Below are 18,318 nucleotides of genomic sequence, written 5' to 3' on the forward strand. Positions count from 1 at the left end.
ATTATTATTTTATATTAACTTATTGGGAAATATTCCTGTAAAAATTATTTATCCAGCACCATCTAAAAAAATACCTTATACCCATTCTGAATTTGATTCTCTCTCCAGATATTTTAGATTAGGGAAAAAAATACAAACAATCTGTCCACAAAATGTTCAAGCACTAAAAGCAGCATTCTGTGCTTCATTATCAATATCCTCATTACACCATTAGCTGAAGTGCCGACTAGTTCTCCTGTGAAGATTTATCATGTATGGTGGCCACTTTGAAACATAGGTAGCGGAGTCTTTAACATTCCCTACTCAAGTGTCTCCCTGCTGTGCCTGTAAATGTCAGTCCAGTTTTTTTCACGGCTGTGCGCACAGATTAGAAACAGCAGGAGAGCTTGGGAGTGTGACTACAATACCAGTAAGGACACTTGTCTTCATGGCACTGCTCAAGTGATTCTTGGAATGCAGGACCCTGCTGTTTTCTAATATTTACACACAACTGGAGTCATCAAGAGCAGTAAATGCAGTCTAAAGGCAGCTTGCTGCTTTTGTGTTAGGGGCTTTACTTTCAAATAGGGATGTCAACAAAAACCTGCTACACTCTCCACCTCTTATAAAGTGGTGTATTTCCCCATCGCTGTTCTGCAAAACAGCTAAAACACACGTGTGCAAGCACGTACTGTATGCGACACACAGGGTAGTAGTGCAGGTATTATCGCAGCCTTCTATTCGGCTCATCCTGATCGTCCCACACCCAAACGTCCCTGCAGCTTCCAGTGAGCCAGAGATGTTCCTGCCTGAGCAGACTGCAGTTTTGCACAGTCTCTCGTGAGCAGAGACAAGCTCTGTAAACAACATTCGCCTAGAATAGAAAGCACAGCACCTTTCCCTTCACAGAACACTTGCCAGTACAGACTTTTTTCCAGGACATTTTGGGGGTGTGAAGATACAGGGCTGGCTTATGAAATCTGTACCTCAAAACACTCTTTTCAAATATATGGAAATGTCTGTGTTTGGTGCATTTGGCTTTGGTAGTGTCAAAAGAAAACATGCTCCTTGAAAACTTGGAAAATAAAGCAAGGAAGTTACTAAAGTTACTAAGAAAAAATAAAACACCAATCAACTAAACTACAAAAGAATGACATTGAGTATGCAACACAAGCAAGAGAATACAATATGCCTTCCTGACAACAGTTCTTCAGAATAGTGTAACATACATTTTGAACAAAATGATTAAATGAAGTCATTAAAATGATAGTTTTATTTGAGGAGTTTTAAATATGAGAGAGGCTTTAGCAGTCCTATTTTTACATCTGAAACAAAGAGAATGCTCTGCTTGAAGTTGTCAGCCACACTTTGCTAGTACCCAGGAAAATGAATCTATATATAATAGCAGTCAGAACAGAACTGAGAAGACACTAGACCTTTTAAGTATGTTATTCCAGTTTTATTTCAAAAGAACAGATTCACTTGTTTTCCAAACATAACCTCATCTTCCAGTCAGCATTTTATACTACAACACATTTATTTCACTGAGTAGCTACTCAGGTGATACACAAGCAAGCAAGCAGAGCACTGGACATCCACACAAATACACCACCCATTGGCTCATACAGATTCCTTTTGGTTTGCCAAACTTCATAAAGTCATCTCCCTGGTACAAATGATGTTCATGCCCTAATTATATGTATTTTTGCAGTATCTAAATGAAAAGAAGTGGTATTTCATACCAAAACTAAGCATTGCATTTTCTGACTCACAACTCTGAAGACTCAAAGCCAAGCAAGGAAGTTACTTTTTAAGAAAGATTTTGAAAGATTACGTGCTTCTCAAAAATTAAAAAAAGGTAAACCATTATTTTGTTATGAGAAGCACATGTACGTTAAGCTTTCACTGGAACTAGATCATTTACAAAGTTATTCTTCATAATTACAACTTTTCAAGCTTTTTCACTCATTCAAAAAGAAAAATCTGAGTGGGGGCAGGAAGGGGCTGAGAATGTACATTGTTTTTCAGTTGGTTCCTTTCCTCGCCCTGGGCCCTGTGTCTGAAATTTTGGTCTCTTTCTTTCCAGATAAACTCTGAATAATGGGAAAAGTGATGCAAACAGAAATACTACGCAAAAAATAACTAAAATTCACTACCCACCCTCCAAATAATTGTTTAAACACATTTTATAACAAACTAGAATGCAAGAATATGGTTTTTTGTCTTATGTTCTGTTTTCAATTCAAACACTTGAGAAATATTTAAAATATGTCCCTATCAATTCAGACCTCATCTCAGTGTACATCTAAGTGACCTCCAGTGAGACTTTATTCAAAATCAGAAGAAATGGGATGCAACACTGCTGTTCCTTGTAGAGTACCCATAATGAAACTAAATAAGGCCTTATTTCTATATTATACAGCAGAAAAAAGCACTTTTTTTTAGTTTGCCTTTAAGATATGAATTCATGTATATAAAGAATAAAAATGCATCCTCACTTCAAAGTTGGCAAAATTTTGTATTACTATTTCAGTATGCATAAATTATGCAAATATTTTAATAAAACATTTATTCTTCAAAAATAGGTACAAAACAGCAGTTCATGTTTTTACAGGATTCATCATTTTAAAAGGAAAGGAAGAGATTCCAGTGCTACAGTAACTGAAAAAAACCCAGAGATCACCCAAAGAGCAACTTAATTTGTTGCTCCATCTATTATTTACTTCTGGACTCTCTTTCTGGTTGCTGTTGCTTTCCTGGGTTTTGGTGAGGTCCTCTTCCGGGTTCTGGTAGCTACTGCATCTACAATCCAAACAAATAAAAGACTTTCTATAAAATACAATAACAGATATGGATCGCAAGAGAATATGTGAAGTCATTCAAGAAACCAGATCAAATCAAATCATTCATTTAGTTTTGACTAGGGGGGAGGGCACACAGATTACATTGACTCAGAGGAATTAACGACAATTTCTGGGCACTGATTTTGTCCTGAAGAACACATTGTACAATTCAGCTTCTTAAACAGTAGTATTACATGCAGGTAAGACAATTTAATAGCTCACCTTCACCAAAAGATGAAGAATCGGATCCTCATAAAATCACTAACCCTTCCTTACACCTCACGTGCTAAATTTTAGTTCTGTGATCTCTCCCAGTATTAAGCTATTTTTGGTGCTTTTTGGACCTTGTGCTGAGCTGATCCAGTTCTATAACCTGGCAAAGAACTTTTTTTTGGTCTGATATTCTCATAGTTTAGTGAATTGCAGCATCTTAGAGCATGCAAGTGGAGCTTAGACAAGGGGAGGGGGAAGACACACAGGTAGAAAAGAGGAAGATTATTGTTTAGCAGCATTAAGTTGTTAAATCAGCTCAGCTATCAGTGCAACTTTACCTCAGATTTCAAGCTATTATTTGGCAATATTTTATTAACAGACGAAACTAGCAGTGCCATCTAAGTAAGATTCTTAACCAACCTGGCCGGCAGGCTATTCAAAGAGACCATAATTACATGCAGTATTAAAAAACTCCCTGCACTTTGATTCTTTCTTGTCCACTAGCAGGAAAGGGGGGGTGGGGGGGGGAACAACAACAAACCACACACCACCACAGCTCATCTGCATGAATCACATTCAGCTGTAGTCACTTTGAGAAAAAATATTACGTATAATAAAAATCACTATCATTTTCACAAATGCAGTAACAATGATATGTTCTTCATTTCCTAGTCGTGGTATTTTTTTTTTCTGTTTGTTTATTTATTTATTTATTTTTAAATCCTGACTTTCTCCTTGAAGTCACTATGCCCAACTATTTAAGTTCTTGCTTGTAAAACTATATATAACTCTACAGTTCCTGTCAACTTCTTCATCTGCATTACTGACAAAGAAAAAAAGGTAAAATTGGGTTTCCTGGAAGTCCTTGAGAAAGAAGCAGCTGTTTGCATAAGACAACAGCCTTGGAGTGGTATGAGTCACTGATCGGTGGAGCTCAATGAGTAAATGCAGGGGAAAGCAAAGAGGCAAAGAACAATGCAAAACAAACCAAAATAGTCTTGAATCTACCCAAAACCAAAAGCACATCAAGAAAAGCAACAAGCCATTGCAAACAGTTTTGCTTCTGTGTTTGTTCAATTTAACGTAACTTAATTTACTCTTAAAGTGTTGATTTGAAATGAAAAATCGCAAAATAAACCATTCCTGAAAGTGAAACGGAGAATGAAAAAAATATTCTTGTTCCTTTTTTGTCCAAAAGCTCTTTTTGCATTCAACATACATCTTTAAGAAAAAAAAAAATAAATAAAACAAACAAAACCAACCAAACAAACAAAAGCCAGCTCTGGTAACTGTCTCTCATTGAGCAGCACAGCTTCACCAGATCTGTTCTGCCAAAACACATCCTTGCAACTGCTATGTAAAAATCAATTATTCTGGTTACCTTTACAAGTATTGGTAGCTAAAAGCTATACAAGCAGGTATCATAGACTAAAGTAGTAACTTAACTATGTAAATCATTCCTTCTCCCAGCTAAATTCTGGTTTATCTTCAAGAATAAGTTTGTACTTTTCCAAGTCCCAAAATATTTTAGCTACTATAATTGTGAATTCTAGCAACAGACATGTCTTATGCATTTTCAAATTGAGTAGTTTTAGTGGTAGGTAGCTTTTTCCCTGGAATCTTTGTATTGCCACAGAAAGCAGAAAATGACCAAAGTTTTCTCTTCAAGAAAGACCAATAAACCTGATCTTTTCCCCGTTCATTAATCTTCATCCATTTTGACTGAGGTAACTGTGATTTTTCTTCTCATTCAATCATAGACCATATAATCATATGCTGCAAAGACATCAAATTTATGTTCTATTATCAGATAGACTGTCAATACAAAAATGATGACCTTAAGCAGGAAAATACTACAGGTGTTCATTTATAGGGAAAAAACTGATGAGTTATCAGATTTTCATGTTTATTTCTCAGGAATATCGTATTTCTTGGTAGTCATGGACAATACGAGCAGTTGAAGCTTACTGATTCCTAATTCAGTAAGAGCTTATCCATGTCTAGTTGCCTACACTGGAACACCAAAAAGAAGGAGCGAGCTACCCTGGCTTGGATTTTTCCTTTATTGTATTAATGACTTCTTTTCAAGGCTTTTCTAAACAAACCATGATCATGGCAAATCTCTACTTTAAACACAACAAAAGCAATCCTTGTCATGTTTTTTTTTTATTCATAATTTCAGCTTAAACAGCAGAAATATTCTCTTAAGCTCTTTGATTAAGTTATGTTCAACTCAGAATGACTGCTCTCGACCCACGTTTAGCTTCAAAGTTTGCAGCTGTTACAAAACTGAAGGCCTTTCTGTACCGAAATCTCGTCTGAATTTTCAAAATGAGTTAGCCTGGTAACATATATTGCCCTGTCTCCACACACTTTTCTTCTGGGAGAAATGTCAATTCTGTTTCTGAAAACCGGAGAAGTCCTGTGTGGGCAGCACCAAATGAGGACACAAACAAAGCTATTACAAGCAAAGGAGAGGATTTTTATAAAGCACATTAAACTGAATTAGGTTGAAACAGCAATTTAAATGAGGAAGAATTATATAGGCAAAAATAAACCAGATGGTGTCACTGCACAGCTTGTTTTGAGACTGGAACAAAGTTCGACAGAAGCATAAAGAGTCCCACAGGCTCTAGAGGAATTATTAGACAAGTTGACTCTGATATCTGATCCTCTCTGTGCAAACAGTACTATAAAGCAACTTTACAGAAGAAACTCAGCAGTATTATGTGTAGTTTTGGGCTCTCTCCTTCAAGGAAGTTCTGAGAAAAATGGAAAAAAAAAAAAAAAAAATCAAGAGTGGTGATCATGGTTTCCAGCTCTCTAACAAAACAAAAAAAATAAAAGGAATTGAACTAGTTTATCTGAAGAAAGGAGGAAAAAAAAAGGAAGAGAGATGTGATGGTGCAGCCTTTTGTACTCATCAAATGTGCAAAAGGTTGCCACATAAAATGAGAGCAATTTTCATGTCTACAGTGGATAGGACAACAAAAAGCTTAAGGGAAATTCATATTAGGTACAAAATTATCAGAAGAAAATATTCTGCTTTCTCAAAGTCTTTTTAGTAGTAAGGATAGTTAAGTATTACAAGTGGTGTTGAGCAGGGATGCTTTAGAAAACTAATCATAGAGCTTTTGATAGAAAATACTGGTATACATTCAATATTAACACAGATGTAGATACATAAGCTTGTCCTTAGGCTGGTGTATATAGCAGATCACCTCTTGATGTCCCTTTTCATCTTGTTTTCTGTTTTTACATACACTGTTTCAGAAACACATAAATCTTACCCGTAAGAGAAAGCTACAATTAAGTCAAAAAGTGAACATTTCTATAAAATAACAGAGGTTGTTCTCTTTTCTCCGCAGTTCTCTTCTCTACAAAAATTTGGAAATATGATTCAGAAAAAAGAACAGAGAGATGAATGAAAATACGGACTTGTATTCCAGGAAATATATGATTGTAGAGTGGAGAGGAGAAAGAATAAAGTCGGTAGAGTTGTGGGATAGGGTTTGAGTTAAGGTATTCTGTGTTTCCAAGTCCTCTGTTTCCTGCAACAAATCAAGTCAATACATTTCCGTGTGATAATATGAAAAAACATTGGGGCACAAGAATGTATAATTTGATTACTTTATGCCTGTTTATTTCCTATATAAAACATTGAATCTATGATTGTTCTTTTAAAAATTTTAACGTAAAACTGTTGCACATGAAATTCAAGCTGATTTACTTCTAAAAATTGCTTTACTGAAGACATTCCAAAACAAAATTGTACATACACATGTAAGCTAGTAGTCACATGCAGCATGTGTTTAAAAATAGCCCAGCAATTTGCAGGAGGAACAAAGTTTAATTCAAATAATATTACTTGCAATCTTGAAAAAGCTTAGTTGCCTGTAAATATTGGAGTCACTGCAGTACAATTTTTCTTCCTTTCCTTTCCTTTCCTTTCCTTTCCTTTCCTTTCCTTTCCTTTCCTTTCCTTTCCTTTCCTTTCCTTTCCTTTCCTTTCCTTTCCTTTCCTTTCCTTTCCAAATTTTATACCTGAGTTTGAATCGTGACACTTACTTGTTCAGCATGCTGCCATGCATCTTCAGGTCACAGAAAAACAACAAAAAAGCAGACATCACTTTTACTCTTCAACTACTTAGTTCTACATGTAAAGTCATTATACAAAACCTTATCCCACAGAAAATTTTCTTCAGGTGTTTTGTTCTGTTTTGACTTCGTACTTTTTATTGGCAAATATAAGAGAAAGTCCCAAGAAGCGTAACATGGAACTTAAATGTATTTACATTTCAAACTTTACAAACCCAACCTTTCAAACACATTTAGGTGCTAGAAGTGGTCTGAAGACGTTGCACAGAAAAACAAGCTTAAAATATAATGGAAGACTAGGTAGAAAACTGTGTTCCAAGCAGACACAGGAGCAAACAGGAACACACTCATTCTTTACATCTTGAACATTAATTTTGACTCTTCGTTATTGTAATGGCACATGTTCAAGGTGCTTCTTAGTGTATTTGGCACTTGCAAATTGTCACAGAAAACCGTTATTCAGGAAGAACCACAAGGATATATTTGTTTTATATAATTTTTATAATTTTTTTAACCTTCCTACCCATAGTATTTAAGGACCTTTATACTTAAATACCACCTCCTATCACATCTTTTCCAATTTAAATAGCTTTCGAGATCCTCAAACAATATTGGGACAGGCCTAAAAAAGACTGATTACTTCATGTTGTGTTTGAATATACTTAATGCAGAATACAGAAGCAAGTTTGTCAACATTTCTGACAACCCAGAGCAGCGTTTCTCTGCTCAAAAACCTGAATTTTCCTGTTAACTTCTAGATACAACATAGCAGCACATGCTTTTAACTTCTAAAACCAGATCACATAACTCTCATACTGGAACATTTAACTTGCAGCACCCCCAAGACAGGTAACGGTAGGCTAGGAATGGTGCAGAAAGGGACAGATCTTTTGGTGACTAGTCACAGAGATGGATACACTGTTTTAAGACTAATAGCCGCTTACTCCTGGAGTACCTTACCAATACAGACGTATACAGGCAATTATAACTACTATACAGTACAGGTTTTGCTGAAAATGTTTGTATTAGGGTTTAAAAACAAGAGGTAAAGAAATCTACCTGTAACGTGGGCATTGGTGTGAAGTAGAAAGACAAGTAACAAATTGGCGCCATAAACAACCTCAGAAGAACTGTATGATTTGTTTTCTCCTAAAGCTTGATGACAAGACCAATAATTCTCTAAATATAAAAATGAGCCTAAAAGTAGATTTAATCCAATCTAAAGTAATAAATCTTGTGTGAATAAGGAAAAAAAAAAAAAAAGATTTCTAAGACAACAACCCACATACTGATTTATGCAAAGCCATGCAATGCAAATAAACATAAAGCTAAGTATCTATTAATTGAGAAATGCTATTAAACCTCCACTTAGGAATGCCTTCTAACCAATCAACCAGTATGACTGTGTTTTATGTCAGAGCTGTTCACAAAGTTCTTTATTTATACTGTAAGAGTAACCAAAGATCCCAGTTAGGGCCTTACCATACTGGATCATACCCAGCAATACAGACATGCATAATTCCTACCCCTGGCAGTCCTGACCATTAAAAAAAACACTGTACTTTCATTGTCATGTTTACTTGAGTATTTCTCTCTATACTGTCCCAGTTAATAAAACCTAAAATTATTAAAAAAAAAAAAAAAAATCACATTAGAAACCAAAAAGGCTGGTGTAAAAAAAAAAAAAAAAAAAAAAATCTATTCTAAAATACATATATATGTATATATTTCTATAACCCAATCTTCATCAACCCCAACATTAAAGAAGACTGCCAGTGGTAGAGTTCTACCTCTGTTGGTAACTTTGAAGCTAGGATTATTTACAAGTTTTCATTAAGCTCTTATTTTTCCATCATTTATGCCATTTTCAAAGTTTCCTATACTAGCTGCCTATTCCATACAAACTGGTTAAAAACAAGCATATTAGTCCTATTAATATTATACAGTACACCCCTGCATAAGTGTTGTTGGATACATACAGTGTATGCCAAAATCTGGTGTTCTGCTTTAATAGTATCATCACTTATAAGCCTGGATATTTTATTATCATACATGAAGGCAGCTAGTAACTGAAAACAGAGCTGTAACAGAGGGTGAGAAAACCTTTTTGTTTAAATACAAATAATCTCTTCTGATTGCATTTTGCCTGGTGGACAGACATTAACTAATATACTTCAGCATCATCCGTATTACTTTAAAAAGGATACCTCTTAAAATTCCAACTTTCAGGAAAGCACACGAGTTCCAGTTATCAGAGGGGAGAAAAGAGACTGATAAAATGCTAATTTAAATTAAAAACAATTTAAGAATTCCACAAAATTTGTGCATCTTATTTTGGAAGTACAACACAGCTTGTTTCCTGAGGACTTTCTGAAATTCTCTTTATAAAAAGGAGAATGTAACACCCTCCTCTCGCTTGCCAGCTCCAGAAACACCGATGGATGACGTGACTGAAAGAGATGGCCTTGGCTGAACTCATCTGCAGTGGCCACACTGTGAACAACCCAGGGAGCAGGCGGAAGAAGCAAGAATTTCAAGACACCCGTGTTTCTCATTCCTGTTCTTTCTTCCTCCTCTCCCAAGCCTGGGGGCTCCCCAGCCCCAGCAGATTCAGTTACTGGCAGAGCCCCTGTAGCCACTGAGCACCCTGGAGGACTCAACTGCTGCACAGCTGATTGGGATCTTTGTGGGGCGACTAATCTTTTGGGCTGTATTAGACAAACTGCACAGCCAGATGCGGTTAATGCTGAGCAGCTGAACAGCAAGAGGCTGCGTAGCTCTTCTTGCCACCATTTTAAGAGCAAATACTTATGAGATGTTCTTTGACCACCTGAGGAGTAACCTGTCTGGCCATATTTATTCCCTTTTAGAAACCAATAAAATAATATTTCACAAACTTTTAAATTGTTTCTGTATGTCTAAACCTCAATTTCTATAATTAAGAGGTATCAAGAAACTATTCATTTTACTGGTCAATAAACTTCAGGATTTTTTTTTAGTCACAGGACTAATCACGTAACAGAGAAACAAGTCCCTGGTAAACATAAAACTCTTCAGATTTAACAGAGTTTTATGTTTTTCTATAATAATCAGCTATTTTCAATTTATCAAAAGCATAAAAAAAATCATAAGATTATGAAACAGTTGGCCTTTCCTTCAACACAGATTTATGAATCATGTAATAAGGGGCAAAGTTTTTAATTCTGAATTTGGAGAGAACAAAATGAGTAAGCACATGTATCACTTTTCACCTGAAATCATTTTATATACTCCCCCCACTCGGTATTCATTAAATTGGGTAGTATAAAAAGGTGAAAATAGAACCATTTCACCCTTAACTCTACTGAACTGGTAAGAGAAGGTTTAAATTTAAGCTTATTTTAACCACTGGATGCTGAAAATACATATAGCTTCCCAAATACCTTCACTTAGTCTGAATAAACTTAGCATTTACAAAAAGCTGATGCTACTACTTAGATTACAATTCTTCAAGTTCTTTTTCATCTCTGAGAATGTCAACCTACAATCCCAGGAAAAAAATAAGTATAAAATATAATATGAAATTAAGTGTATGCTGTCTATGTGTATCAAATCACAACCAGAAAACAGCTGCATTAAATAATTTGTTATAAGGTCTTAAATAAAATCTAAAATGCTAAAACTGCAAACACCATTATCATAACAAATAATTGTATTTCCTCGAAAGAAAATATACTCTAATTAACACTTTTGCAGCCACTGACAGACTGAAAAATTCATAATAAACTGAAGTCAACAATTCAAAAGGCATTCAAGTAAGAGAAATAATCACTGATTTTGATGATCAAATTCTACCATGCAAACAGCTGAAAATGAACAGAGCAGTGTCACCTTCTGCAATAACATCAGCTTAATTACTTATACTTTGTACCATACTGTTTGAGTAAATACACTAGGATAAATCTATAACTTACGAATAACATTACTGTTTTTGAAATGCTACATTTCCCATTCTGCCATACTCCTTCATCAAACATTTTTTAAACAAGTGGATTTGTTTTGGCTCTAGTGCTATGCTTTATTACTACTTGACCATGACAACATCTGGTCCAAATCAAAAGCTCTGTAGTAAAAATATCTTTGCAATTACTTGAATTCAGTTCATCTCTACATGAAGGAGTTAGAAGGTTAGATCCAGAAAACAGTGTGACTGGACATTCGCCATGAACTTATCTTATATAGACCTACTGAAGATATCTGATCTTGGACTTAAAATAATCCTGCTTTATCTGCCTATGATTTTTTACAGGCGACATTGAAACTATGCCAAATTACCTGAAAAGTAGCTTCAGCATTTCCTATCCTTATAGCTGATCCTTTCCTTGACTTTAAATACACTCACTCTTGGAAGCTGCTGCTGCTAGCCCCTGGTTTAACACACTGTGATGAAGAAGTCCTGAGGAGTCAGCATATTCTGACAGCGAATTGGGCATGGACAAAAATGAGAATGGAGGAGAGAAAATGAACGACAGCAAAAGAACAGGGTGCAACTACCAATTTTTATCACCTAGCATTTTTACCAGCTTTAGGCAGCATATAATTGGAGAGTAGACCTTTCTTACACATAAAGTTTAAATACTTCAATTTTATTAGAGCTGATCTGAAAAGAAATAATGAAAGACAAAAAGCACTTGAATTGCTAAAGGTAAATGGCTGTATTTGGTATATGTGGCCATGTGGCAGGGTTTTGGTAAGCTCGGGTCACAGCTATTGGGTTGGCATCTGTGGGAAGAGGCCACATGCTGCCCTGTGCCCAACAGCCCATTCTACCCAGACTAACCCACTATAGGCTAATGTTGAGCCCAACTTGTTTGTGGCACCTCTGTGAAAACATTTGAGAGAGAAAAAACAGTGGACAGGCAGGGGCTGGTGGTGCAGGGAGGAGAAAAACAGCAGAGGGAACACCAAGGTCAGAGGAAGAGATGGTGCTCCACAGCACTGGAGCAGATATTCCCTGGAGCTCAAGGAGGACCCAGGATGGATCAGATATCCCCTGCAACTCAGGGGAGAGTCCACACTGGACCAGATTAATATTTCCTGAAGGAATCAGAGCACTTTTTTCTGAAGGACTGCAGCCCAAGAGAGGGAGCCCACACTGGAGCAGGGGAAAAATATGAGGCAGAAGGAGCAGCAGAGAGAAAATGCTGTGTACTGACCACAACACACGTCCTCTCCCTGCCCCTGCAGCACTCAGGGCTATGCAAAGAACTCTAGAATGAGGAAGCTGAGCTTGGGATAAGAGCAAGGAAATATGTTGGTTTAATGTTTGCCTTTGTTACTACCCAAACTTCTTTTAGTTGGCAATGAATTAATTTTCCCCAAGTTGAGCCTGTTTTTCCTACAACAGTAAGTGGTAAGCAATCTCCCCATCTTTGTATTGACCCAAGAGTTTTCTCAACCTATTTTCTCCTTCTGTGCCACGGGGGAGGGGAGGGAGCGATTGGGTGGGAGACTGGCCCTTGGCCAGTACATGGGACTGTGACAATGATCTTTTGACTCACTAGAAGAAGTAGGTTTCTTCCTTTGTGGACTTCCTGCATCTTCCAGTTCTGCTTCAGTGCTCTCATTGGCCACAGCTGCTGCCTTTCTTTTTTTCTGGAAAGGAAAAAAAAAAAGGAGGGGGGGCAACTGAAGTCAAGAGCATAAAAGACAACACAAACTAGAAAACACCTCATCCTCACAAGGTATTCTCCAATTTTAAGCATTATGAAATGTCTCCAGCTGTAGAGAAAGTTTATTCATACATTAATACCAGAATACTAGTACTAGGAAATATACAATTTAAATTTCGGTTCCCATATCTGCAGATCACTTTAGGAGTTGAAATTTTAACATATGAAAACATTTTTTGTGATCAAAACTTTTTTTTTTATTTACATTAAATAACTGGTACAAAAGGAGCAATCTGAAAAATCCTAAAGAACACAGAAAAACATTTTACCCAAAGTCAATGTTAATTGCTTTTTTAAAAGCAATTACACCTCATTAAATTCAAGTTTATCTGGATCCTTGCTTCTTAAGGCTTTCTTTGCACAGCTGAAAAGTAGCTAACACCCACTGACAGTACATTATTATTTTTTTCTAATGGCAACTATGGGTTCTGTTCCAAAGAGAGATACTTGATAAAGCTGAACTCTACTCAAGCCACATTATCTTAAAGCCGCTAAATGAGTAGAACTGTTATCTGCATATTACAATTAATCTTGCTATTGCAAAGCATCCCTAAGGCAGTTATGGAAAGATTCTTCTAAAGCCAGATGATTTTTGCAAAGGATGAGTTGACCTGTATCTGTATCAGACAGAAATTATAGCTTCGATGAACACTGGGAGAGTTTACCTTTTCCTTTTTTTATTTTTTTATTTTTTTTAACTATATGAGACTAGAGCTTTACCAATACAGCTTTAAAAGTGGCTACAACTTCACATGGCTCATGAGAGAAGGGGAGAGTGCATTACATCTTTCCTTTCCAAAGTGTTGCTTCATGATTACCATCAACCCTGCTGGGCTGAACAGATTGGTTCGATAATTACATACAATAACTGCAGTGGGCAGGTAACCCTCAGCTGGCACAGGGCAGCTCCCCTGTGAGAACTTCCATATGCAAACCGCACTGATGGAGTGCATTAGGTACATCTTTCCTGCCAGTGCACAGGCCTGATTACCGCCAGCCAAGACTCCAAGGTTAGCATGTCAGCAGATTTGTGATGCATTAGGCAGGAATAAACACAGACACTTTTGTTCATTCTGACCAAAATTAAGGAGGACTATTTCAGTGCTGTACTGCTTTTATGTGAGAGATAATGCATTCCTCCCAATTGTACTAGAAAACATTTGAAATGCTCATCAGGAAAACGGATATCCAATACACACTACACAAAAACAAAATACATTTATCTTGTTTCCAAGCTTATGTAATAAGAAGTGGTTTCTTAATCTTGATGCAGGTGAATTACATAGCCATCAAAATCAGGCAGCATTCATCTGGCACAAGCAACACCTGCACATCTGAAGATGAACATCAAATCACTAAGATCCATATTTTTCCAGTTTAATTTACTCCCAATATTTCCCAGCAACTCTTCCGCACTAAACAAAAGACATGGTCCTTGCCCTAAATAATTTAGTCAAGAGCTCCAGATACTTCCTTTGACAGACAGCACTGTTAGCTTCTTGTTTTGCTAGAACTATTATAAAATACTACATACACAAACCAACATGCATTCACTACACACACACAAAAAAAACAAAACAAAACAACAAACAAACCACACCCCACAAACCCCACACAGACACCACACAAAACAAAACCTCCAGCAGAACTGTGGACTGTGTTTCATTTACTTATACATCTGGGGAAACTGAAGTCACAATATAGAAAATAAAATGTTAACTTTTAATTTAGCAGACATCTGTGAGTTTTAGCCAGATAACAATACTGGAAAATGACTGAGATTGCAGAACAACTATGTTTATATGCAACATCTAATGCACATTGTGGCTCAATTAGCTATACAAGCTGAAAACACAGGAGAATCCTACATTCTAAGAATTTATTTACACAGAAGCTAGAAATATTGTCTCCTAGCTATGAAACAGCATAATTTCATAACATTGTTTTAAGAAAGTATTATGGAAGATTGCCCCAAAGGAATTGAAGAGTGTCTTAAGCGTGTTCTTATTAAAAGATCAGTACAGCCAAAATACCATAAATATTCCATATTAGAGGTCACCATCTTCTCAAGCGTGGATGCCAGACCACATTTTTCTTTTCTACACTAGACATTAAACATGCCAAAAGAAATTCAGCACGTGCTAGAAGACACTGGCAAGATGACAGAAGCAAGACGCTACTGATCAACGGTAAATTATCTTTTTGGAGAGCAGTTTCTAACAGTTTGGAATCTGGAACTTATCTTTAAAACACTGAATCATCAAGTTGAGCTTCCTGTCACAGCTGAAAATACATATAAATTTAGTTAGCATTCTATGTTCTTCCTTTCTTTCTCTGTGTATCAACGTGCCCTGTTATTCTCACCTAGAACAAATCCTCCTCCTGTTCTTTGGGCCTTTCCTGTTGCAAGAAAACCCTACTAGCATGAGTTCCCAAACATATATTCTGGGAAGAGAAGCACACTGCTGAAGACCCTCTTTCCATTAATTTTTGAAGAAAAATACAAAATCTGCCCCTTGAAGGAGGACTGACACAATCTATTCTTTGACCCCAGCCTACACCACATCTGTTAGAAGGCCTAGAAAATCCAACATAAAAGGAAGAATCATCTGTCCTGTTACTTGGTCAAAATCAAGCAAAGGTATGTCAACCTCATCTCAAGCACACATTCTGTCTGGACACTCTAGCAGTAGCTGTCATGAGTAGCATGAAGTCCATTGTGATATGAAGCAGACAGCTGAAAACTTTTATTCAAACGGGCCAGTAACACTCACTGGTTTACGTAAGTGCTTGAACGTATGCTGACCATGCTTATGTTTCCTCAAAGCTGAACAAAACAACAAAAAAAGAAACCCCCACAAAATAAAACAGCCAACTCCTAGGTGATGATAGTAGGTAACAACCTATGGAAAAGTATCATCCCACCCTTTGGCAATGGTCTTGACTGATATTAACTAAAGAATTAAGAACTTTGAAGTTTTATTCCATTGGAAACATGCACCAGCAATCTCCGCTGGAGAAGGACATTAACGGTCACAGATGTTTGCTCTGCAGCAGGCCAACTCATGGAGCAAAGAAACCAGCCACCCATTAAAACCAGATTTTTTTTTTTTTTTTTTTCCCCAAAAAACACAGGTCTCAAGCCACATTGATCCACGGGGGAACAAAAGAACTCTCCTTTTAGACAGATCTTTATACTAATATTTTCTGCTGAGCTGAGTGTAAAGATCATAGCTGTACGATTCTAGCAAAAGTACTATTTAATGGGCAAAAACAAGTAAGAAAAATAATACCTATATCTTATATCCTTAGAAGACTTTAAAATCCTATAACTTGTTTTCTTTTGTGCTTTATGTCCATCTTTAACACACTGTTGATCATGTCAGTAAGCAGTTGGAATTCTTGTACTATTAGCCTGTATTATAATTCTCAGTTCCCTGGTTCATGCTAAAGGAACCAATTAATTGACCACCTGTTATTAACAAATACAAATAAACAGGTAATAAATGCAGTCTGAACTATGGGATAATATTTATTGTTCCATACAGTTGGACTCAACAATCTTAAAAGTCTTTGCCAACCTAAATGATTCAATCATTATTATATCATTTTTTATTGTTATTATAAACAGTTTTAACATATGATTTCCCTAAGGCTTAAAAAGTTCTTATGCGGTATTCAAATGAGAGTCCAAATCTAGGGTTTAAGGCTTTTTAAATACAGAAAATAAAATACCCCATGCCTACCACTACAGTTAAGACTCATAAATAACATATTAGACCACAGTGAATTCAATATGTGAATTCCAGAATCAAATTCTTGGCACTAAGATGCATACTAAAAACTAAGCTTTGAACTAGTCACAGAAAGGAATCTAATCTGAAAAAAATCCTAGACTTATTTTACCTTACACGTATTTTGACCCATCTGGAGTTTTACCAATTTAAGGAAAAGAAGTAAATTAACTGAATGTTCATCTGTTCAAATGTCATTACAACTACATATACACATTCTGTTATCAAATATATAATCTATTATGAAAGTACACCTATAAATATCATTCTGTATTAAGTTTTAACAACAATTAGTGAAGTTAAATTGGAGAAATGATGTGTAAGAGTAGGACTTGATATCAAATGTTTCACTATTTGCTTATTTCCTACTGGATGCAGTTATGACACCTACTTCCAATACCACTTTAACTCTCACTTAGCTCAAAAATATGCATTAAAAGCTGACATAAGTATTTAGAGTAAAAACCTTTTGTGTGGAATTTTTCCGTAAGTCTCCATTCTCTGACAAGCCAAAGTCAAGTACTCCATCATCTTTTTGCCCAATGGCCTTAAGACCTTGCAGAAGTATTTCTCGGAAATGCTGATAAACGGGTTTCTCTTCATAGCTCAGTAGCTTCACTTTTTCCATGTATTGGGCTATTTCATCTAAAGAAATGGTACCTCCAATTAATTTCTATTTGAAAACATTTTAATCATTCACTTTTACCACAAGAGTCAGAAATTATGCATGCGCTAGTTATGCCATTTTTTGAAATGGTAATTTATAAACTCATAATTATGACTTTACTACAATACGTTTTAGAAAAAAATTATCCCAAGCTTCATTACCCAGTGATGACAGCATCACTGTTTTTATGCATTCCTTGCAATGAAGAAAACAGTCAGTTGTAAAAAATGTAAAAGTCAAATTTTCACCAATGAATGCTTGTTTACATGATACTTATGTCTAAACTTTAAAATGTTGAAGAGGAAACTCAGTGTTATTTCAGAATTTTATCAGTGCAAGACTGAAACATTAAAAACATATATGAAACATCTGACCACTTAAAAAAACAGAGAAGTCACACTTGACAGAGAAAGTTCGCTTACAATTACCAGAAGTAGCTGAAAATAACTATTGAAGAAATAGACTTTCTTGAGTCAGGTTTAAAAAAGGCAAATCACCAATACCAAACAGAAACAGTCTATTCTTCAAGTTTGCATCACTTTGTATTTTGAATCTCTAAAATTCAGTTGTGAAAAATCAACTTACACATTTCATATTTAAAAATACTTAATACTGTCATTAGTCAGAAGCAAGTGTCTGCAGTTCACATAACTGCAGCCAAAAGGAAGACTCTGAACTTCCCCTAATCAACAATCTAATTCATGTCACTTTGTTGTTACTGATAAAAGAAGAAAAATATGTATAAACTTCAGTAAACAAGAAGGACTCAAAGAAGCAATGGGTTAGAGTGCAATGCTTGACACACACCTTTCAAGAAAAAAAGATGCTGACCATCTGACAACTCCTCACTTTTTGCAACAACTGAATTAATCTGTTTTTATTTGAATAAACAGTAGCACAGCCTTCCCTTGTATGCATTCAGTATGCCCCACGTAAATAATTCCAGTGCTTCTACCCATTGTCTAAAGTTGTCTACATTCGGTGATGACACAGATTGACAGATTTTATTATTT

At 36.0% G+C, this 18,318-nt stretch overlaps 1 protein-coding gene across 3 annotated transcripts in view; it reads right to left on the reverse strand.

The window, feature by feature from the left end:
* Positions 1-1,416: 1,416 nt before the first annotated feature.
* Positions 1,417-18,318, reverse strand: part of VRK1 (VRK serine/threonine kinase 1) — a 34,520-nt gene continuing 17,618 nt past the window's right edge. For 2 of the 3 annotated variants that reach the window (XM_082057991.1, XM_082057992.1), the window contains exons 11-13: positions 17,105-17,283; positions 12,674-12,767; positions 1,417-2,781 (exon numbers count right to left, since the gene is read on the reverse strand). In XM_082057991.1, coding sequence (XP_081914117.1) covers positions 2,699-2,781; positions 12,674-12,767; positions 17,105-17,283 — 356 coding nt within the window. In that variant the 3' untranslated portion in view covers positions 1,417-2,698. Of the gene's footprint in view, positions 2,782-5,182; positions 5,798-12,673; positions 12,768-17,104; positions 17,284-18,318 lie in introns of those variants that run through there. The other variant, XM_082057993.1, reaches the window with a different exon arrangement.

This window comes from Streptopelia decaocto (genome assembly GCF_964273445.1).
Source record: "Streptopelia decaocto genome assembly, chromosome: 7".
NCBI classification, from domain to species: Eukaryota; Metazoa; Chordata; class Aves; order Columbiformes; family Columbidae; genus Streptopelia; species Streptopelia decaocto.